The sequence below is a fragment of the Notechis scutatus genome, chromosome 10 (genome assembly GCF_049901735.1).
Source record: "Notechis scutatus isolate UNSWTSFEM ecotype Mainland chromosome 10, rNotScu1.2, whole genome shotgun sequence".
Classification (NCBI taxonomy): domain Eukaryota; kingdom Metazoa; phylum Chordata; class Lepidosauria; order Squamata; family Elapidae; genus Notechis; species Notechis scutatus.
In genome coordinates this window covers 7,048,145-7,072,178 of record NC_142018.1, presented here as the reverse complement: position 1 = coordinate 7,072,178, position 24,034 = coordinate 7,048,145, and the positions used below count along the sequence as shown (strand labels likewise).

The window sequence follows — 24,034 nt, the reverse complement described above, 5'->3', positions numbered from 1 at the left end:
TTTATTTAGAAAATCACTGTGGAGAGGTGTAAGGAGAATACAATCTGAGAAAGAGGTTGTTACTGGTTGTGTGTGAACTGGTTAAAGGTTTTGCAGGCACAGGAGGTTGTGCATGTTCAGAACATGCTGAGCTGCAAGTACCTTAAGCTACAGAGAAATTAAAGTCTATTTTTATGAACTGTGCTGGACATGAAATAGAAGGAAGAATTTGTAAATATCAGAAATTTTATACATCAATATGTTGCAATGGGAACATTGTGGTTATTATTTTGAGTTACTATAATTACAATAAAATCAGTAAGTACACATATTATATCAAGCAATAACATAACATACTTTCATCTGGAGAGTTGTCTCTCTTTCTCTCTCTGTGATGAGATGGATATTGCAAGATGTTCCTTGCTGTAAAATTGCAGCCAGTAAATGTAATAAATTAAACATCATTAAAATTCCATGATTAGACAATAATCTCTGGGAGTTAAAAAGCTTGCTGTTTATATTATGGTTTACATGATCACAATGTCTGTGATAAAATATTTCTAATTATAAAACCTATATTATTTAAAACACATGTACTGGTCTAAACTGGATTGAAAGAGTGAAAATCAATGGGAAGGCGAGTTTATACAATCTTATATGAGGATTAGTTAAATTAATGCATGAAAATATCAGTTCAAACAAATCCCACAAATAAATTGCTCCAGCTTATACAGGGTCAAAATAAATACTGGTTTGGGGCAAATCTGGAGAATACAGTAAAGTCAAAAGCCCTTGAAAATTCACTTTCCACATTTAATTACATGCATCCAGTTTACGTCTTTGTCAGTACATGTCGAAGATTTGGTCTAAAACATTTTTTTCCACTTGCACATTTAATCCATACAAAGTTAGTGGTTACAAATTGCAAACACATATGTAAAAATGATTCTTTCCCTTAAAAAATCATGTTTAGCTTGACAAAACAAGTATATCCTTTTTGAAGCAGGCTTTTTTTTTTTTTTTTACATTCTTGGCACAATAATAACAAACACAAAAGACACATATAGAGAAAAAAATGGTTTTCTGAATTTGACATTCTGATCTGCAAAAATGTTTTTTTTTCCTTTGTAGTTGCTGTTAAATCCCTTTTTCCTAGGAACAAAACCCATAATTTGGCAAATGCTTGAAAGAGCAAGATCAATTGCCTTATCTTAAGAATATGTGGCCAAGTTAGGGGAAATTCTATGAAAGAAAAACCACACTAAGCATTATTTGATATCCTCTGTCCTGTTATTGCTGGGGTAACGGGCCTAACACCAGAAGGCTGGCAGTGATAAAGGAGGAAACTCTTCTATTCATTAAAACTCTTCTTTGATTTTAAAAAGGGATTTTAAATCCTTTTTTTTTTTTTTTTTTTGCAATTCCCCCTGAAAAATACATGCTGAACCAGCTGGGTCAATTCTCATGGTACTGTTTAATCTATCATTATTGTTATTGTTATCATCACCACCACCACCGCCAGTTTTGGAGGAGAGTTGAAAATTATGGACCATCAAGCTGTATCATCACATTACATACGATCTCCTAAACTGCAGTAACATCTCACATATTTTAGGAACAATAATTTGAGCTTTTCAATACCAAAGAAATTTGGAGCTGTATATCTTTTAAGCAGTAAATATTCATATTTTGAATGTTACAAAGATAAACAACAACAAAAAATTCCTGCTATTCTGGAGAAATTCTGTCCCTTAAAGGTTTACACATTATTTACAATTCTTTCTTCTAAAAAACGTTACCTTATGGGCATCTTTTCCTTGTCTCCCTTGTTGACAAAAACTAGGCTATGCCATGGATGGACCGTTCAGAAATCCACCTTTCCAGTTCTTAAAGTGCACCACAGAACATGATGAAACACAATGATTTATATGTGATGCCCCTCTCAGGACAAGCAACCTCTCAGATTTACAACTTCTGGCTGACCATTTACTGGTTTTTTGTTTAGCCAGGATAGAAGTCAACTCTCACCAGAGTCAGAAACATTGCTACTCGTATAAAGTATTGCAGCTGTTGCCATTCACACCAGAACCCCACACACTGCTCAGTAATATGCTGTTCCAGCACCCCCGGGCCCAAGTGTAACCCTACAGATGGGCCAAACAATCCCTCTGCTTGAATGCCAATTAATTCGTTTTCCATTAATGGCCAATTCAATGAATGCTAATGGCCCGTTTAATTAAAGTTGATTCACAGCATTTGAAAGTTCACAGTATAATATCTATGAATCAGAAGAAGCCAGCCTAATATGAGGAAAAACAGTTGGTTTCCCAAGATAACCAGCTTTTCTCATAATACAGGATTTACTCCTGTCCGAGGATTGACTGTTTTGGGTCGTCCTTCAGAGGATCTAAAATGTTTATTGCTCAACTTTGCTCTATAGTGCCCATGATTACATCAGCCACCAAGTTTCAAGGAGAAAATAAATAGACGTTTGAGGCTGTCCACTTGCTTATTACAGGCTCAAAATTTAAAAAAAACAAATCCTCCCAAGGATTCCTAAGTAAGCTTGTCTTTAAAAGCAACAAAAAGTTTTTGAACCTGGATGACCTTTAGTTTCAAAATACTTAAAACTTCTTGTGGAAAACAGTCTTAACCCCATCCAAACCCACACATGATTTTAGACCATAGAGACTGTTATAAAAAGAATCTCTAAAGCACAGCAATTAAAAGTAATTTTATAGTATACGCGGAGCAAGTATGAGCTCTGGCAAAGGCTGCAGTCTAAAAGTTTCATCTTCTCTGTACCAATTTGGTTGTCAAAGAGTCTCGTTGTTTTGGCAGATCTACATAAATTGAATCTGTAACAGAAGAAATAAAGCCAAATTAAAGCTGTTAACAAATATATTCAACTTATATGGGAGTCTCAGAAAAATCAGAAAATTGGGTTAAATCAGAGTTGCAAAACATTGTTTTTCCCTTGCAATAGTTTTTAGCACCATCAGATAATGATAGACTCACTGATGAAAAAGGACATAGCAATTTTTAAAAATTTAAATATCACTTTCGTAAGTCTGTTTGGTTTGTTCTGAAAACCTCTCCTAACCAAAGGGAGGTAGAGATGAAGGAAGTATTCACCTGACAAAGGTGTTTTTCAAAAAGCAATTAGACTTATTTGCCAAACTAGACATTCACTTGCCAAATCCTGAAAAACAATTCTGAAGGCCAACTTCAAGTTCTATCACAATCCACTGCCACTTTCTGTTTTTTACATTCTCTTGCAATTCTGCTCTTATTACTGATTATGTGTTTCCCTTTCTATTTTTTGCCTCAAAGCCGTTAGAAGTATTTTGTTCATTTCTACCATCTCCACTCGTTTTCTTCAGCTCCTCATCCAACTCTCCACAATCTGCAAACAAAACAGAATCTGATTTCTCACCATCATTTGTTTGATGTCTCAACTTGTGAAAGGCAGATTTTTAATTTGTTATTGTTTTCTCTTTCTCTCTCTCTGCCTGGGTTCTTCCTGGGATCTTAGGATTCTATTGTTTCTTTTTCCTCCTCTATGTAATGCTTTTAGAAACCCACTCATAATCTCACCGTGAAGTGCTAACCAACTCTTATTTAAAATCTTTCCAAAAATCTTGAATGAGCTAAGGACCCAACAACAAACCACTGAAGAGGTTGTGGCAAAATGCCAGTAGCAAAACATTTTAACATTCACATTCTCCTTTAGGGGGGGAAAAATACCACAAACCTGTGTTCCAGAGATAGGTGCAAAAGGATTGTTTGGCCTTAGACCGGTCTGGGTATAAATCATGGGCTGAGGTGTCATAATAGGGGCAGTTCCAATCTGCGTAGGTACCTGAAGATAGAAAGAATGGATGAAGTTGTTGGTTGCCCTCCCAGCTTGAAAAGTCACAATGTAATTCATTTTTCTGCAGTCATAAATGTGAGCCAAACAATGATGTACAGCAGGGCTCTCCACATCTTCCCCAGCCAGGGGTCATGTTGTCTGGGGAATTCTGGGAATCTTAAAGTTGCCAAGCTTGGAGGTCTCTGCTGTACAGCATAATCCTCCATTCAGGAAACACTGTGAGGATTTCCCAAAGAAGGACCGTCTTTGGACAACTCCTGGAACAGCTGCTACATCTGCATTCACGAAACAACTTTAGCAGGCTACCACTGCACAAGAAAAAAATAGCAGCTCTTTATTACTAGTTGTTCAAGGACAGTGAGACCAAACTCTAGCAACTGTCATGTTGGTTTTCTTTTTTAGTCTAACCAAGTAAAATCAAATTGTATTTTAGTAACTTTATTTGAAAAATTAGAGTGGGGGAATACTCATATTCCCAACATAGTGATGATGACCACCTATAAGTCCTGGCTGAATCTTACTGCTGTACCCTGAATTATTTGGCTGTGTTGATTGTATCTCATAATGCCCTTGGAACAGCATACGGAAGCTTCAACTAGTGCAGGATGGAACTGCACAGGTAAAAAATGGTGCTGGTTATTCAACACGTGAACCATCAATAAGCCGAGAGCTGCACTGGTTGCCAGTATGCTTCTGGGTTCAATTCAAGATACTGGCTGTCATTTTAAAACCCTTCATAGCTTGGGTTACTTAAGGGATCATCCTTTCCCAATTGTTTCCAGAGTCTGGCATGCTCTGAGTTGGTTAAGGAATGCTGGTTGACAATGCCCAGGAGGTATGCCTTTTCTGACTTAGCACATGCCCTACAGACCATTTCTCCTCCAGGTATTAGGATGACCCCAACCCATCTGACAAGGCCCCCAAATATTTGAAGGATCTGATCTCCTGGATATCAAAGCTAGCATCTTTGTATTTGTGATGGGATTTTTTTTTTTAACATTGTATGCTGCCCAGAATCTCTTGTTGAGATGGTTTTCCAAACGAATAAATAAATAATTCTATATACCTGGGATTCGGTCAAGATTGAGTAATCAACATGGCTCAAGAATATTCAATCCTGTCCAAATATTTATACACTCAAACTTTTGTGGCACATTGATGCGTTAGCTTTGTTTGGATCATTATGGAATAGTCAGGAACTATTTAGTATTTGTTTCTTATTTAGGAATTATGCAAGACCCAAAGCATGTCTTCTGAATGTTTATGAATGAAATTTCCACAGCTCTAACATTATCTTGTAAAAAATCCTAGCACAGAGAGTATGTTAGTTTTCCATCCTGCAGTTTTATTGTCCAAATATGCCATGTGTTTAATACAAAGATTATGAATCTTGCATAAATGTCCTGAGTAAGCAGATGCTACCCAATGCAGAACATGTTAAGCTGCCAGGTGCAAAAGGACCATAAGTGAAGTTCCAATTAAACTGATTTATTACTCATGCACAGGGATCTACTCAACTAATGTTTAACACTATTTTGGCACTAGTAAAAGTTAAAGGAATTTAAAGGGGTTTGGACTTAGTCCGTTTGAGGCTACATAGAGATTCTAGGCTGATTCCTTTTTTAACTTTGCCCCTGCATTGTATTGTCACTCCTTCTCTACATAGCCTTAGAAAAATCACAGATATTAAAACTGGGGGTTGCTGGAGGGGGTATCTCTACCATATAAAGATAAACCTATCAACCCTGAATAACTTACCATTCCATACACAGGCACTTGAGGTGTATTTACTGGGTAGGTTACTGGAGCAGGTACCTTTGATGGAAGAATAAAAAGAATCTGCATGTAACATTCGACTATTGCCTTTTTTGAAAACTCCAAACAAGCTATTTAAAAGACATACTTATAAGTCTGGTTAAAGAAAAAAAAAACCTGGATCATAGCACAGAAATAAGGAAAAATCCAAGGTTCATTCATTTATACAGTTCTGCAAGTTGAAAATATAAAAAAAGGGTTGAAAGTATTTTATTGTAGAACAAAAGTGGTAGTTTTGCTAAAACCAACCAGCTCTTTGCATTCTGACCGACATTAAGCATACTGCAAATACATAGACTTTTCTTCTGAAAGTATCTTAGCCTGCTATACTCAAACTTTACATTTTAAAAGTAAAATTAAAATAAATAAATGCTAATTTAAATTTAAATTTAAAAATTAAAATTTTGTAAAAATAAACATGTAAGCACATACCATCTGTGGAGCAGGTGGTACAGGAACGGTGTTCCACGTAGTTGAGGTGCTCGTTTTTGCTTGCCAGTTGTTACCCCCAGTAAGTTTCTTCTCTGTAGGCTGATTCCACTGCATATCAGATCTAAAGGGAAATGTACAAACAAAGCAGTTTTATTCAGAAACCTATCAGGGCTTCCCCCATATTCTCACCATTGCAATTAGAAGTCACAAAAACCTCTGAACAAATGCTAGCATTCCTCAGATTCATTGATTTGATTTGTATTCCACCTTTATAACTCAAGGTGCCAAACATACCTAATACCTTTTCTTCCTCCACAATCAAAGCCCTGCGAGGTGGGTTGGGTTGAAAGAACAGGACTGCAAGCTTTTCATGTCAAAGGTGGGACTAGAACTCAATCAATCAATTTTTTATTACAGATATAGACTAGCATAAGAAGAGTTGAAATACAAACAATGTTCTTTATAATAATGTTTCAGCTTTTTAAAATGTTTGCGTATTTTATATTTTTGTAGCTTTTAAAATTATTGTTTGTATTCTATCCTTCTTAAGTCGGCCTATGACTGTAAAAAAGATTTAATGAATTGATTGGACTAGAATTCATTCTCCTGGTTTCTAAGCTAGCACCTTAACCACTACACCTAACTTTAGATTTTCTAAAAATAGGTATTAAAAAGTGGTGTCATTTTGTTTCAATACACATTTTGCTTGGAAAGGAGCTGGAGGGAGGGCATTTTGGTATCATTTAACTTATCCCAGAACCTAACCTACCACTGTGTACCAAATTGTGGCTCTGGACCAAGAGGAAAAAAACACAAAGGTCACTCAAAATTTGTCCAACCCCGTATTAATGCCTGGGCTTCTTTTCATAGCCGCTCTCATCACATGACATGCCCCCCCTGTTTTAAAGAAGACTAAATGGATCCTCCAAACTGCTTACTTCTGCAAGCCAGGCAAAATAGGGAGCCAAACATTTATTATGAATTTCAGAGATCCAGTTGTTGTTCACAATCAGCTCAACCACCTGGACATTTTGGAGATGGGCATGGCCACAGTTTTCACAAAAGCAGGAACTCCTCAGTAGACAGGTACTTTTTGATGGCCAAGTTCTATGTGGAACAGGCCTCAGAAGATGTATTACATGTTTAAGGAGGTGCGTTTCTTCTCCCATTATGGTTATGAATCATTTACATGTAGCTTGTTATTTAAGTACAAACTGTTATTTTATAAAAACACCACCACATTCTGAATACCTGTACATACAGCATAATGTATAACGTATATACAGTAAACCCTTCGTTTAACAGACTAGAGGGGGGCGATTGCTAAAGGAAAACATCCATTAAGTGTGCATATTTAACGAACTTTGTATACCTTATGCATGCATAAAATGGAAGTTTGCACATGATCAGAAATATGCCATGCATGGGCAGATATTTTTCTGCTGCGTTTGAAGTTTGCTGAATGGAAAAGTATATTGAGGCCTTTACTGTGTTAATGCTTGCATGTATTTGTTTTTCCTCAAGGTTAAAAGGGACTGGTTGAATACCCCCAAAATTCACAAACTTTTCATTTTCACTGTTCAAACAATGCTATTCAAGTGGATAATTTTCGGATAATTCAAGTGGATAATTTTCGGATTATGAGATCTGTTTGAGCAACTAGAACAGAAACTTGCTAGCAAGCAGATGATTATATGCTTTTAACTGGTTGCTGTAAATGTTTGAGTATATTCACTTATGCATTACTTTGGATAAACAAAAACAAACTACTGTTTACTAACATGAAATGTTGCAATATCTGTTTCAACATAATGTAGCAATCTTCTTAAACTGCTAACTTCCTATAATTATTCTGCTGCAGTGATCAGATTGTGGAAAGCCGGATTAAAAATATCAACTTAAATTTTAGGAACTGTTTATCAATATACAAGCAATTATTTTAAGATAAAAATATGTATGTGTTCTCACTTTTTGGGTGGTGTCCCTCCAAATCCAAGATCTGCAAGAAAATCCATCAAAATAATTTAATTTTAAAAAATGAGGATTCCTTTATATATAAAAATATGGAATTACATTTAAAAAAAAGCTTTGTACTTACTTCCTACTAGATTAGCAAGTGACGAGTCAAGGTCATTGGCCAAAATCCTCCCACTTTGTTGCCCAATTACATTTCCTCTCTGATTTTGTGCAGCTACTGTTGGTTGTAATACATCATCTGAAAATTAAGGGTAGTTCATTAAGAACTAAGTCATGCACAGGCAATTCTATTTTGGCTTCCTAAAATTATAAGTTACATAGAACAGAATTGTAATGGACCCTGGAGGTCTTCCAGTCCAAGCCCCTGCTCGAGCAAAAGACCTATTTCAAACAAGTGGCTGTCAAGTCTCTTCTTAAAAGCCTCCAGCAACATGGCACCCACAACCTCTGAATGCAAAGGGTTCCACTGGCGGTTCTCACTGTTAGAAAATTGCTCCTTAGTTCCAGGTTGCTGCTCTCCTTGGTTAGTTTCTATCCATTGCTTCTTGTCCTGCTTCTGGTACTTCTGAAATATGTTGACCCCCTCATCTTTTTGGTAGCCCCTCATATATTGGAACACTGCTATCATGTCTCCCCCCTAGTCCTTCTTTTGTCACGCCCCTGTTGGAATCTGATTCCTAGGGGGGAGGTCGAGCAGCTGATAAGGAGTAGGAGTGTGGCTCCGGTGGCTGTGGAAGAAACTGGGGAAGGGCACTGTCCAGTTGGGCATTCAAAGGAAGACCCAGGGCCCACCCCCTCTTCATCCTAGGGCATGCAGGGAAGAACGGAGAAGGGAGCAACATGAGTTACGGGGGTTATAGGGGAGAAAAGGGCCCTGATTCCCTTCATTAGCTGCAGCTGGGAAAACAGGATTTTAAAAGAGCGTTTGTGCACAGCACCTTGCTGGAAGCAAAGCGTGAATTTATCTTTGTTTGTCAAGTCTTATCTGGGTTCCAGCGTCCTCCCAACTGTGTGTGTTTCGTTATCTTTTGAAGTCTGCAATTCCTTATCCTGCCCTGTCTCATTAATTGCTGCAGCGTGGTTTGTGTTGGTTTTTATTTATAATTTTTGGGTACTTTGGGTTTGGACTGAATTTCTTCCCTTTAAAAGCTGTTCTTGAGAGTTTTTTTCTCCAGCCGATGATAACTGGACATTGGGGGCCAAGTTGGAGGAATTAAAGGGACTTTATCTACTTTTGTGACTTTGTTGCTTTTGTGCCACGCCCCGGGTCATCACATCTTTTCACTAGACTAGCCATACCCAATTTCTGCAACCGTTCTTCCTAAGTTTTAGCCTCTGGTCCCTAACCATCCTTGTTGCTGTTCTCTGCACTCTTTCCAGTGTTTCAATATGATCTGTCTCATTCTTCCATGGTGGAACATTCAATATTTTCTTTTCACAAGTAAGGGCACAAGTCACAAAAATAAAGTTAACTACTATTTTATGTTAAGTCTGAAGCTAGTTTATGGTTTACAAAGGCAGGGTATGACACCATGATTTAAAAGGCTAATAGTGACTTGACTTTTTCTCTCCGACATGAAACGGCCATGTGAAAGCAGACAAGATTCATTCACAACTCAGCTTAACAAGCCACGACAGGAGTATAATAGCACAGCTTTCAAATTCCAAAACAGTCCTGTAAGCTATTAAGTAGTGTTTTCATTTTTACAAAAGGCCCTATCAAGATGCAAGTTTGAGATATTATTAGTTAAGGGAGAAATTGTTTAGGTATTATACGCCTCTCCTCTTAAGCAATAAATGGTGGATGGATACCAGGTTCCTCTCTTGCTGATGAGCACATGACTTTTCCAGCAGGGCTTTTTGATAAATTACCTTATTTAGAGAAGTATAAAGCTAAAAGCTAAGGCAAGCTTTAAAAAAAGGCATGAGAAAAATAAGAGCTTTACCTGCTGTAGTTCCAAAATCATTTATAGTTGATTTTCCACCAAATACAGCATCAAAGTCCACATTGATTGTTGAAGAGGTTGTTTTCTGTGATGCAGAATGAAGAGGGTAGCCTAGCAAAACAGTGTCAGATTTAACAGAATTAAACAGTCTTGAAGCCTAAAAGAACTACAAAAAACTATTACAGGGACCCCAAAACCAGAGGAGAAAGTGGAGGAGCTTGACTATTGCACTCATCTCAGCAGACAGACAGATTGCAAAGGATGAATTGAAGCAAGGGCGTGCAGAATGTAGAAGAAAATGAAAGGCAACCCCAATGTATTTTACTATGATTATAAAACTATGCCAAATAGAAAACATGCACGTTTCATAGAATTATGCCACTTGTAGTCCAAATGAAAATCACCATAATTATTCATTGAATTAAAATAGAAATGGCAATATATTCAGAGACTGAATTTCAACTGATGTACATATATAAGAACGAGAATTACAATTTCTATTGGTAGGAAAGAATTAGAGAATTTTCTTTACCACTAAATAGTTCCACTGTTTGTTTGGAGCCAAAGGTGGAGCTCACAAAAGGAGTTGTACTTTTTACAGCTTCTTCAACCGGTTTCATATCAAAGACATCCAGATGGGGTGGAGACCCAACACAACCATTTGTGGATGAGAAATGTCCTTTCAGGTGACAGCATTAGACAACAAGAAAGAGAAAGAAGAAAAACCAGAAGACAAAGTAGTATTCAGGAGAGAAAGCAAAGTCACAGTCTGCAGAGTTCACAGAAGTGAGACATTTTTCCCCAAGCGGATGCCTTCCAGATGTGTTCGTTCCAACATGCTGGTTGATTTTCTTGGAGTTGCAAACTAATACATCTAGAAGCTACCAGATTAGGAAAGGATAATACAGAAAAGCCAAGTTGTAATGTGTTTGTTTTAAAAAAAGAAAGATCTGATCTCAACCAACTTAAATTGGTTTGCAACTCATATCGGTTTTCTTGCTGTTGTTCTCCAGAGATGGACAACAGAATTCTTAAATGATTTATCATTTAGGCTTTTAACATACAGTAGTTAGTTGATTTGGGAGCCATCAACTTCATCCTAAAGTATTTATTTCATTTTTGTTTATTTACTGCATTTTTATGCCACTCATCTCTCTTACAAAGTGACTCTGAACAGCCACTTTCCACAAAGGGGTTAGATCATTTTATTATGGGGCCATGGTTGAAAACGATTGTTGTAATTCTCTTGCTCGGCTTTAAGCGATGGAAGATTGGGAAGATCCTGTCTTATCCACATATAAAAGTGAATGCACAAGCTGGACAATTACGCAGTAGAGAAACTATCGGATCTTTATTGGGACTGTTACTTTTATGTATCTGGAGAATCAGGGTGAAACATCGGAGTCAAATGTGCTGCTGCTGCTGCCTCAGCGGATTTAATTATGGGCTGAATTTAAAAAAAAAAGGAGTGTAGCAGGAAAAAAGTAAGAAAGTGTCCCTGTACGGCACTTAATTATAAGTACATCTTAACCACCAGCCTCTTGAAAATCTGGGACACCAGGGGTTCATTCACATGTTATTCTAAGCCGGAAAACATGGTTTACGTATCACAATGGCTAGGTTCATACATTGCACTAAGTCAAGCAATTATATTATGGCTTAGTCTGTTGTGTAAAAGTAGTCCAAAAGTTGCCACAGAATGTGTGATGCCAAGGAGAGAAAGGAGGGGGTTGAAAAATCTATCTGCACTTTACACTTTAACCAATTCAGACTGGCAATCTGAAATTCAACTTTTCTGGCAGAATACCACTTGAATTTGCATAGGCAACTGAGAAATGGCAATGTGCAGTACATAGTAATAGATACATGAACTCTTTTTAGCCCTATTTAATTAAAATGAAATATCAACAGAAATCTTTGACTAAAACCCCTTCTCTCAATTAGATCCAATTACACTTCAAATTCTGAAGAACATACTTAAGTCTCTTCAATTCACTCAAGCTCATGTTGAAATCAAACCACCCAGAAGGAAGTAACAATATCACAAAATAGCCAGTGTGTGTAAAAAGTTCAAGCAAGAAAGACAGCAATGTTAATTTGATATATAGTCTGTGCAGAAGCAGCTCTCTTCCAGATCATTAGCTATTACTTCTCTGCTGCAGCTGCTAGTGGAAGAGATACCTGATTTGCATGGCAACAGAGGCTTAGTTGTGTGCTCAGGTGTTCAAGGTAAATTGACAGAGGAAAGAATTCCGAGTAACATCACTCTTCTCTTTAGCCACAAAAGCCACCTACCTCCCCAGGCACTGCTTGCTGACGTTGCTATAGCTGGAGTACTTTGTACCGTAGGAACAAATGCAGGTTGAAGATCGAAGAGATCGGTAGAAAGGTTGGGCATGCTGAAAGTTTCAAGAAGAAAAGTTTCAAGAAAAATCGTATTTATTATCTGTGCATCTGACGGAGCTGAAGTTGAAACTTCAATCTTCCAGAACAGTGGAAACTGAATGAGAAACCTAACAAGCATCTTAAGCTCCACAACAGAATATTTGACTTTATTTACTGCAATACAAGATTTAAATCTGAGGAAGAATCTATTCCATTTCAACACCATTGTTGATTCATTTTGAGTATCAAGAATAACTTTATCTGTCTCTCTTTTTCTTAGCAAAGCTGGCAACAAAAAGCCCCCCCCCCCTTTATTCAAAGTGTCCTGAAAAAATGAAGAAAGTCTGGAGCCAACGTCTTGTTTGAACTGCCCAAGCACCTTCTGAAAATCCTCTAAGATCCTTTAGGCGCTTGGGATAGGTAGATTTAATACTGCAGAGAGGGGTTCACTCGTAAATCTTCACAGAAATCTGTCCATGACAGGAGTGAAGGTCAGTCCTCCCCGCCCCACCCACATTTTCAGGTCATGTTGTATCTTGTCCAAGATATCCGAAAGAGGAAAAAGGGAGAAATCTAATGTGCAACTGTAAGATGAATCAGGTCCATGACTGTCATGGCGTCATTAACTCCTGCATAGCTTCAGACCTCCACGCAGAAGGAAAGCAGATTGAAACAGCACAAGCACAGTTCCACCCCTGAGAGGGGATGAAATGGAGTGTTGCTGAGCGACAGAGGGAGCAGAACACAAGCAACGGATCCTTCAGGCCCAGCCACATAAACAGGGTCTCACAGCTCTTTATCTAAAGGAGCAGCCCTTCTAGACGCCAGCAGAATCTCATGGATGCCAGCAGAATCTCATGGATGCCAGCAGATGCTGCCACCTATGACTGCATCTGATGCAGAACCCAAAACCCACAATGGAGGACATCCCCGTTCTCCCACACACAGGTTTGAGTGATGCAAGCCAAGTCTCCCCTCACTCACAACTAATCAAGAATGAAGTCAATCTCACTCATTAACAGAGATCTAATACTTCACAGCCACACTGGAAACCCCAGGGTTCCAGAGATTTGACATTCTGGTGCCCTGGAGATGAAGACTGAGAGCTGGAAGTAGGGACCCTGGCTCTCAGCCTCTCACCCTATCCTTCATGGCCTGTCCTGACTGCAACCACGTGTTCCCTGACTGACTCCTCCCCATCTCAGCCCCCAGAAATCCCCAGACCAGGTTGGGTAAATTTTCCAATGCAAAACAAAATAAACAAGCAGATCATGAATGTTCACCGTCCTATTAATTTTTTGGTAGTTTTTCCGTGACTGAAATACAAGCCCATGCCTACCTATTGGTAGTTGGGGCGGGGGCTGCAAAGAGGTCAACGGCAGGATTGGTGTTCACGCTCTTTCCTGATAAAGTGCTTGGAGAAGCAGAAGTAGAAGTAGAATTGGAAACGACAGAAATCTCCCTCAATCGTTGTTCCTACAAAAAAGAAAAAAAAGAGATGACAATAGATGCTGCATTAGCTTTCTCACACAAAAAAGGCTGAATGCACCAGAAGTGAAACTTCATTATCTTGCGGAAATTAACCCATATTCCTGTCATGTGACAGGACTATCTGGCAAAATACAAAAACAGATTGCTCAACTTTTTCCACAGAAAGCAGTGGAATTTTTACATGATTTATATGATTTTTACAAGCTGATGACCTAGACAAACCTTTGCAATGGAAAAAGAGTCAAGCATTTATGGGACTCTACCCTCATTGAACTCAATGGAACCCAAATGTGTGTTTAGCTTTGCTTGACTTGTGAATTGAAGCTGTGTTAAGGCATATTGTATGACAAACTGAGATTAAGATGACAGTACGTGATAAATGACTGCAGTAACTCTTCTAAATGTTAATTTACTTTTTTTGGGGGGGGGCGGTGTTTCCATTCAGACAAAATGGCAAAAGCAAGAAAGGGGTCCTTTTCTCGGCGAAGCTTGATCTAATGGGCTAAAATTAAGGAAGCTTTTCTTAGGGATGTAGGAGAGATTGCTATTGCGCTCAGAGATGGGTAGCATGTAAATTTAATAAGTGGCAACAGCAACAAAAGCAGCTTCTACATGTCAGAGATACTTAGCTCTGGTGGCACAAAGGTTGAAGTGCAATATTGGAGGCTAACTCTGCTCACAGCCTGGAGTTTGATCCAGATGGGACTCAAGGTTGACTCAGCCTTCCAGCCTTCTGAGGTCAGTAAATATGGACCCAGATTCTTAGGGGAATATGCTCACCTTTTAAACCACCCAGAAAATGCTGCAAAGCGTTATGGGGCAGCATAATATAAGTCTAAATGCTACTGGCTATTATGTCTACCAATTCAGGACTTAATACCTTCAGAGCCTGCAGTCTAGCTTGCTCTTCCTCCAGAGCCTGCTGTTTCTCTCTTTCATCCATTTTACTGAAGGACATTCCTGTGTTAGCCAGGGTGGAAACAGCACTGGAGAGAGTACTTGCTCTGAATTTTAGAGAAAAACACACAGACACAAAGGCATTTAGCAGCTCTGAGCCTAAACAAACAGCCTAGAGAAGAACCAGAAGAGAACGAACCTCTTGTTATACAATTAAACATTCTCAAATCAATGAGAAAAAAAAGTAGTAGATAGGCATTCAGACTGCAATCCTTCACATACTTAACTAATGAAATAAAGGTGTTTTAAGAGTATCTGCAAATATGGGCAGAGATCGCCAAGGTGGGATGACTACCTGAGTTACATGAATAAATAATCTGAAATGGAAATATTTAGAGGTAATCTTTGACTTACAACGATTCCTCTAGGGACTGAAATTAAAATGGCACTGAAAAAAGTGACTTATGACCAATCCTCACACTTAAAACCACTGCACCATACTCATCATCTTATGATCAAAATTACGATCCTTGACAACTGGCATGTATTTATTTACAACAGTTGCAACATCCCAGGATCTCCATACTCTCCATTTGCAACTTCTGACAAGCGCAGTCAATGTAGGAAGCCGGATTGGCTTAATGAGTATGCAATTCACTTAACAACAGCAATGATTTGCTTAACAACCATGGCAAAAAAAGGTTATCAAAGTAAGGGCTGATTCAATTACCGGTAACCCCTTACTTAGCAATGGGCCCAACTGTAGTCATAAGTTGAGGACTGTCTTTATACAAGTGGGAATTCTGAAGAAATGGACATCCTCGTGCTCCTTTCCCTCCTTTAATATCAAGCAATAGCACCACAATTTTGCCATTATGGTAAGAACTGTACAATAGTCCCAAAGGTGCTTTTTCAGGAGGCAACTGGACTTGTTTTTTCTTTTAAAGACATTTCGCTTCTCATCCAAGAAGCTTCTTCAGCTCTGACAGCATGGTGGGGAATGGAAGGATTTATACTCCTTGCAGACAGCTGAAAAAGCACTTTGGGGCAACCATGACCAGGATGACTGAGAATCTCTACAAACTGTTCAGTAAGTTTCTGTGCATTTTAATTGCCAGCACTTGGTTATCAAAACTTTTATTTTAACCCACTGTATTAGTGTAATCTATTCCCTGAAGGACAGGCGGGACTAGAATTAATCTGCCAGCTGTCCTCACAACGAAGGAAACTTCAGAGATTTGGCTTAAGTAAGAAAACACAGGTCCAGAGAAGAGATAGGCAAGTGCTATTGGCCAATGATCCAAGACGACAAGTAGCAACCAATTGCAAGCTTTGGGCAATTACCTGCTGGCAGCTGAAACTTCTTTGGTCTTCTTTCCTTCCAAAGAAGCCAGATGCTGCTCCAGGGCTTCAAGCAGACTGCTGGGAGCCTAAAGTTAAAAATCTCATATATATTGGATTCTAAAATTCATCGTTTTTAACTTGCACTTTCTGTTCTCAATAGTAGAGAGTTAAATTCTACGCTAAGACATCACGGCAAGATGCTTATAAAGAATAGACTAATGGGATGAGAACCTCCATTTATAGTATATACTCCCAATTTTTAGCTGTTCCTCTTGCTTACACATGACAGAGAGAAAATAATCCAAACATGGTCTTCTGTATAACAGGATGCAAATAATTACTAAGAACACAGAAGCTATAATAGACCGTAGGTCAGGCTATAGATCATCTAGCAAAAAAATATTTATTATGAATGGCAGCAGCTTTCCAAGATACCAGGGGTTTTCCCACACCACTTTTAGCCAGATCAGCAAGGTGTTAAACTCATAAGATTCTTGTAGACTATTCTTCTCAGTCTAGGGAAGTCTTGATACTTTTATGTTGCCTTCTAGATCAACTTTTCTCAACCTTGGCAATATGAAAATGGGTGGACTTTAACTCCCAGAATTCTCCAGCCAAGTTGCCACAGTTGAGAAATGCTGGTCCAGGCAAGAGGGTGTCCAGGCTTTTGGTGGAGAAAACTGGAGTTCCCAAATACCATACACGTAGTCCTTGACTTATAACAGTTCATTTAGCAACTGTCCAATGTTACAATGGTACTGAAAAAAGTGACATGCCAATTTTCACAATTACCACCTTTGCCCCATGGTCACATGATCAAAATTCAGATGCCAGGCAACTGATTCATATTTATAACTGTTGCTGTGTCCCCAAGGTCCTGTGGTCGCTTTTTATGATCTTCTGACAAGCAAAGTCAATGAGGAAAACAGATTCACTTAACAACTGGGTTACTAACTTAACAATTGGAGTGATTCAATTAACAACGGTGGCCAGAAAAGGTTGTAAAATGAGGCAAAACTCACTTAACATACGTTTCACTTAACGACAGAAGTGTTGGGCTCCATTGTGGTCAAAGGCTACTTGTATCAATCTTTTCTGTTGCTGAACTTCCCTTGCTATATAGTTATAGAAAGAACTGGTTTTAACGGGGGTCCCTGGCCAAAGTAAGTATTATGGTTACGTCCTCTTTTCAGGGGATGCTAGTCTGGGTTGAGCGTTCACACTATTTGATCCTACGGTCTGCTTCCTTTATTAGAACACCTGGAATAGAATGCAAAGGTGCTATTTTTCAGTAATTTAGTGTCACTTCCTGCAAGTGTTTTTCCTCTTTGAAAAATGGTCTGGCCTGAAAGAAATCCCAGTTACACCTATCAGGCAACAATTTAAGAATTAAGAGACAGGAGAAAGATCAATTACAAATTGTAAATGCAGAGCAGGATGCTATGGGAGAATGAATGTAAATCTAAATCTTGAGGCTGTGTGAGTTTCAAACACAGAGTATTGGATAAAGAATCTATTCTATTTTGTATTTACCTTATTTCTATATATTTCAAAGCAATCTAAAGGCATTTATCCAATGAAGTGTGCCCAAAGCAAATATTTTTATTTTCCTTAGCACATTTTGCTTAATCCATAATTCAAAACAGGGCTCTATTAAGCTGTTAACTACATCTGTTTCCTTTCTCTATCATGTTAAACTCCACACATCACAAACTGATGGTAGCTGGGGAGATGAGTATTGTAGTTTTTAAAGTCTCAGCTTTCCCTGAATATTGTGCTAGCAAACATTTTCGGAAAGGAGCCATCTAGAGACACGACTTCCCTCTCCCAGTGTTTAACACAGATAAAAAGGACCAAATTGCTGACATGGCGATCTGCAGATAATGCAGGCCAAATGATTCTTGGATAAACTGGACAGCAAAGTTATATAAAAAAAGAGCTAAATAGCAACTGTGCAAATAGGAAGGAAGAGGGGTAAGATGGGGTGGATGGCACAGGCAAAGAGGCAGAAAAAAACTAAAGCGCTTTGTCAGCATAGTGACAGATGGACTCACATGATAGGAATCTATGGAAGCATTTGATGGAACTGTGTAACTACTGCATCTGAATGATCAAAGTTACAACCTGGCTAGGAGGAATTTTCTTACACTGTTTATAGCAGGGGTCTCCAAACTAGGCAACTTTAAAACATGTGGACTTCAACTCCCAGAATTCCCTAGCCAGCATGAGAGTTGAAGTCCACAAGTCTTAAAGGTGCCAAGTTTGGAAATCCCCGGTCTATAGAATCACTCTGTTGTGCTAATTCTGTACAATCTTTCACAGAAGCATCTAATGCTGCCTCTTATACGGTCGGCTCATCTGTTTAGCCCTGTATTAGCACAATGAAAGAAAATGCCCTCCCAAATGTAAAGTTAAGATCCTGTCTCGTCCACTTAATACTATCTTGAAAACAGGATAATTGGGGCACTGAATCTTAATATTTTCTCCAAGAAAAGATAAAGTTGTTATTATACTTTTAGTCACTTAGATTTATAAGTCTACCCAACTCAACACTGACTCTGGGCATTGTACAGATTTATAAAAACAGATACAACACCTAAAACCAAAAATAAACCTAAGTATAATGGAGAGAACAGGCATGCTCAAATGCAACAAACCCTGTATACCAGATAGGTACATCCTACCTATGCTAAAATTGAGGAGGGGGGTTGTGCTTTTCAGAGACTATTTAAAACAGGGTTTCCCAACCTTGGCAACTTGAAACTCTTGTTTAAAGTCTTGCAGGGTCAGGACAGTGCCACTGTCTGGTGGATATTACTCCAGCAGTTGACACTGTAGCAGAGAAGTTGGGGCTTCGTACATCAGATAAGGTTACTTAACAGATGAGACATGAAACTAATTCACTTTCTCAGACACTTTGGAGTTGACAGAACTGGTGGAAGGGAGGTTGCCTGAGATATCCAGATCCCCTATGCCACAAATGATGTTATAGGTGATAATCAGCACTTTGAACTAAACTCAGAAGCTCAATGATAACTACTGCAGCTTTCATAGCAGGTGTATTGCATGGGCATACCAAGGTGCTTCCACAATGGCTGGTGCTGCTCCATTCTGGACCATTTGTAGCTTCTGAGTGGTCTTCAAGGGTAGCCACACGAGACCAGAGCGGAAGACGAGTGACTGTGACAAGGGACTTGCAGTCCAAAAAGGGCACAATTGCTACACCAGATGAATTGGTGCAACAGCTCTTCTGGCTTTAACTACCATGTGCTCATTGAACAGGAATTTTGAGTCCATGAGGACTCCCAAATTGTGCACCTGTCTTGGCTGGAAAGTGATACCCTATTCAGAACCAAAGATGGAGAATCTCTGACATTTGAACACCCACTCTCCCATAGCCACTATGTCTTGTCGGGGTTCATTTTAAGCATGTTCTCTCTCAGCCAAACTAAAACAGGTCCCAATACTGGAACATTAATAGTAGAACCATCCCAAGGATGCTTTCAAAAGGTAACTGGACTTTCGTGGGATATTCCTTGAAAATGTTTCACTTCTCATCCAAGAAGTTTATTCAGCCCTATGTATTAATATCAATAACAACACAGAATGAACATTAGGAAATCTTAAATCTATCCTTTACTTGGAAGACATCGTAACATATAGACCCCGTGATGGCGAACCTATGGCACACGTGCCATAAGTGGCATGCAAAGCCATTTGTGCTGGCACATGAGCCGCAGGCAAACTTACCTCACTGCGCATGCCCGCGCTTCACAACTGATTATTTTTCCGATTGGTTTGAGGCCTTTTTCGGCCTCCCAGAGGCTTGGAAAAAGCCTCTGCAAGGCTTCTCAGGATGAATTATAGGCCCATTTCGTCACTTCCTGTAATACCGGAAGTGACAAAACAGGCCCCTAATTCGGCCTGAGAAGCATTGCAGAGGCTTTTTCCAAGCCTCTGGGAGGCCGAAAAATCAGCTGTGTGGCACAGTGCAGGTAAGGGGGTGGGGATTACGCAGGCATGCGCAGGGGGCGTGGGGAAGGGGTGTGTGCATTGCATTCTGGGTGCTGGCATGTGAGTACGGGCATGCTGGCGTGCTCGCAATTTTTGGCACAGGAGCCCAAAAAGGTTAGCCACCACTGATATAGACTAACGTTACATGGTTCATTCAACATCAGTTATCAAGAATTTCACATAGAACCACTTCCCATGAGCACTTCTTCAAAGAGATAACTGAAGCTATGAATCTCTGCAACTCCACTGTATGGCTTAACCCTTGAACTACAACCTTCTCTCTTTGTTAAGGCACTGTCCTCAAGCTGATGAAATTGGAGAAGATGGCTGTATTTTAATAAAGTTCTTCTCTCTGGCACTGTATGGATTTCAGCAAAACAGTCTGGTTGTAATGTTTAGTAACAATATCTACAGAGAGCTCATGAAAATACTTAAAAACAGCTTGTTACTGATCAAACACACACAGATTACAGAAAAAAATGACACTTATTTCCATATATAACATATATGGAAGAAAATGAATTCTCAGAATGTACAGAATGGAGCACTCACTGTTAAAAGCACAAATGCACAAAGGGCTGGGATTAAATTAATATGAAATGTACACTGACCTGAGTAAGATCTGGAATGTCACCCTGATCAATTCCAACTTGCTGGGTTCACAAAAAAGGGAAAAAATGTACATTACTACATGCAGTGGCAATGAAAAGAAAGAACTGTGGACCTGAATGTCTACATAAAGCTAAGGGACCAGGGAGGACACGGACTGCTTTCTGAACTGGTACAATTCTAAATGCCGCTTCCACCATAAATTTTAATATTAAGTGTTGATCCATTTCAAATACCGGAAAGAGCAAAAATAGCTTGTGAGAATTTTTGACACCACTTGGAAAAACAACTTCAATAAGTACCTCAGCACAGACATCTCTTAATTACAATTAATAGAAATCAGACGATCAAAATATCCCTTTAAAATGGAAATGGTTTAACTGACATTTACATTCAACAACCACATAAAACCTACATTTGCAGGAAATTATGAGGCAAGAACTACAATCATGCACTTATTACTGTACCAGTACAGAAAAGCTAAATGAAATATTGCTGATGTGACTGGATTTATTTACCTCTGCCACTTTGAGGAATTCTGATAGTTTGGTCATTCTGGCTAAAAACTTTTTGTAAATATCCAGACCTTCTTTGCACTGGTTCTTCTTCATATCAAAATATTTTTCTAAAGTATAAAATTCAAAGAAAAGATATTGTAAATAAAAGGGCTCCAAACATACATATTTTATTAGGGGTTTAATAGGCTGAGAAAATAGAATACATCCTAACCAAGAGCTTGATTAACACATAAGAATCTGCCATTTTTTTTTCACTATGGTGTTATAAGCTCTCACATTATATTATTGAGGACAAATAAAAAATGCCTGGAAATGAAAAGGTTAGAAAAGGCTTTTATCTCTGTCAGACCACAAATTAATATTATTACAAAGCTTTGGCTTTAACTCCGGGAGATTACAGGAAGGCTACTACAACATTAATTATGCAAGGTGATAAACTTCTTTGAGATATGTATTAAAATTCTTAAAAAACATTTCTAACCTGTGGAATTCAATGAAGTTATTAAAAAAAACAGCAGATGGATCCTAAATTCAATTGTGGGTGAGATTTAGAATAGAATTCTCATCCACAATTGAATTCTATTATTCTACTTTCCATTTTTTAACTTTATTATAAATCTTAGACAACGAAAGGAAATATCAATCAATTTATTCCCAAGGAGTCTTTAGTGATGTTTAATGAGAATTTTACAAACTCTTCAGCATCTTCTGAGCCACACACAGTCTTTTTCATAGTTATAGAAGAATGCAAATTTTCACAATTTTATCATTACTACGAAGATTAGAATGGTCCCAAGAAGTTATATCTACATTCAGAATATTTTAAGAAGCTGGTCTGCATTGATATACCAAGAATCAAGTTTCTATCTCCTCCAAACCATCAGAGCTTAATGTAGTGTGCATAATTTCAGTCTTAATTTCATTGAACATAATTAGTTGGTTCACACATGGTTTGCTTTACCATGTTGTTTACACTTTTGTCCATTTATCTCCTCTCCCACTTCCCAAATTCAGATTGATTTAATACCAGGAAATAACAAACAATACAAATTGCAACTCTAGAAACTTCTGTAGCTGTTGATTTTGGTAAGTGAAGTGTGTGTTCCCTGAGAACTAGTTAAACTGCTGAAGTGTTATGGAACAAAATATTGATGTGTTGGCCAAGGGTGTGTGTGAGAAACAAATTGAATATGAAGAAACAAAATAGAATATAAAGGAGTGATGGAAAATGTTTAGAAAACCACATACGTATATTTACACGTCTCCATTTTAAATTATTTTTATTTCACATACCTAGTAGGTTAATGATCCCCTCGTTATAGGCTGCAAAAAGCCTAATGGAATCTTTAAAGAGGAGCATGAAGGCAGCATTGATTACTCCATTGGTTAGTTCATTTGGGTTTGCCTGCACAGAAAATGGGGGAAATGAAAAGACTTAAAACATGAGGGAATAAAAACATTCCCTCATTCCCTTGGATAAGTTTTATAGCAGTAAAGAGCAATTCCTAGGCTTACATCAAAATCAAGAAGTGCATCCAACTGATTCTGAATAATTGGCAGGGTTTTCAAAAGTTTTTCAGTATTCATTGTCCTCATCACACCATCAATCCTTTAAAGACATAATGGAAAATATATTGGAAATGTTTATCAGAATAATGCGGGCAGCGCAACAAGATTGCACCCTATGTGTCAGAGTCTACTAAAACTGCTCCTTTCTGCATATGTACACGAGTATGACTTCTGAAATCAAGTAGACAAATAGGCAAGGAAAAGTTTTTTTTTTCAATTTTCAAATCACATTATTGAATCTCTTTAAAGAACATTTCCTATTAATGTTATACCTATATTCACAATGCAGAAAAGGTTAACTGAAAACAGTATTGTAAATACTTTAAATTGATGTAGCAATTTGGATCTTTGTTTTCTCTATGTACAGTATTTCTTTTAAGCTGGTTCCACTCAATATCTGACCTCCAAATACAACAGCATGATAATCTAAATGACTCTTACCCTCTTTTCATTTTGGTGAAATCAACTGCTACAAGTCTATAAGAAAGTGCTTTTTCATTCAAGTATCTGCTATATCGTCTGATGAATGTAGACATATCATAGCCTAAAAATAAAGAAATGTTCAGTTAGACATTTTTTATTTTTACATTCTTATAAGTTTTCCTCTGTGTTAAAAATAATTCAGATTTTTTTTACTATAATAGCCAGATATAACACAATACAATGCAAAAAGAGAGCAATTAGCAATAAAAAGTGCAAGGAAAATAGATATCAGAATAAAGAAAAAGAAACATTAAAAACTTGTGTTACAACTTCATCACAAGTATAAACAAACTTAACTCTTCCATCCTTTCTAAAGTTACATTTATTTCTTCATCCTATATCTTAACTATAAACAAATATATAAAGCACCATCTTTTTAATCCTGGTGTAAGCACAAAGTTCATAAAAGATAGCCACGAGTAACAAAATATTGTATTTTAACCTTAATCAAATAAACCAACTTTATATTAATTCCTTTCACTTCTAACAGTTTTATCTTTAGTTCATTCAAATATTGTCATAGAATTTGATTTCTCTAAATTTCTTCTTTGTCCCACTACACAGAGTACTTCAAATCTTTAAGAAGCCTCTTCTGTAAATCCAATATTCAAGTCGCTCTCGTTTTTTCATTTGCACTTCCCTTTTAAATTTTAAAACCTGAACAAATTTCTTTTGTAGCTCAAGTGAAACATCCTTTCCTA

The 24,034-nt window shown here is 38.0% G+C and overlaps 1 protein-coding gene across 3 annotated transcripts in view; it reads right to left on the bottom strand.

Moving 5' to 3' along the window:
* Positions 1–207: 207 nt before the first annotated feature.
* Positions 208–24,034, bottom strand: part of LOC113416623 (phosphatidylinositol-binding clathrin assembly protein-like) — a 38,075-nt gene continuing 14,248 nt past the window's right edge. The window contains exons 4-20 of one of the 3 annotated variants that reach the window (XM_026674640.2): positions 23,292–23,394; positions 22,797–22,890; positions 22,575–22,686; positions 21,282–21,388; positions 20,766–20,807; positions 16,141–16,226; positions 14,780–14,903; positions 13,748–13,884; positions 12,319–12,422; positions 10,556–10,702; positions 10,024–10,134; positions 8,199–8,315; positions 8,069–8,099; positions 6,101–6,221; positions 5,612–5,668; positions 3,734–3,841; positions 208–2,837 (exon numbers count right to left, since the gene is read on the bottom strand). In XM_026674640.2, the coding sequence (XP_026530425.1) occupies positions 2,823–2,837; positions 3,734–3,841; positions 5,612–5,668; positions 6,101–6,221; positions 8,069–8,099; positions 8,199–8,315; positions 10,024–10,134; positions 10,556–10,702; positions 12,319–12,422; positions 13,748–13,884; positions 14,780–14,903; positions 16,141–16,226; positions 20,766–20,807; positions 21,282–21,388; positions 22,575–22,686; positions 22,797–22,890; positions 23,292–23,394 (1,616 nt within the window). In that variant the 3' untranslated portion in view covers positions 208–2,822. Of the gene's footprint in view, positions 2,838–3,733; positions 3,842–5,611; positions 5,669–6,100; positions 6,222–8,064; positions 8,100–8,198; positions 8,316–10,023; positions 10,135–10,555; positions 10,703–12,318; positions 12,423–13,747; positions 13,885–14,779; positions 14,904–16,140; positions 16,227–20,765; positions 20,808–21,281; positions 21,389–22,574; positions 22,687–22,796; positions 22,891–23,291; positions 23,395–24,034 lie in introns of those variants that run through there. The other 2 variants (XM_026674642.2, XM_087972044.1) reach the window with 2 other exon arrangements.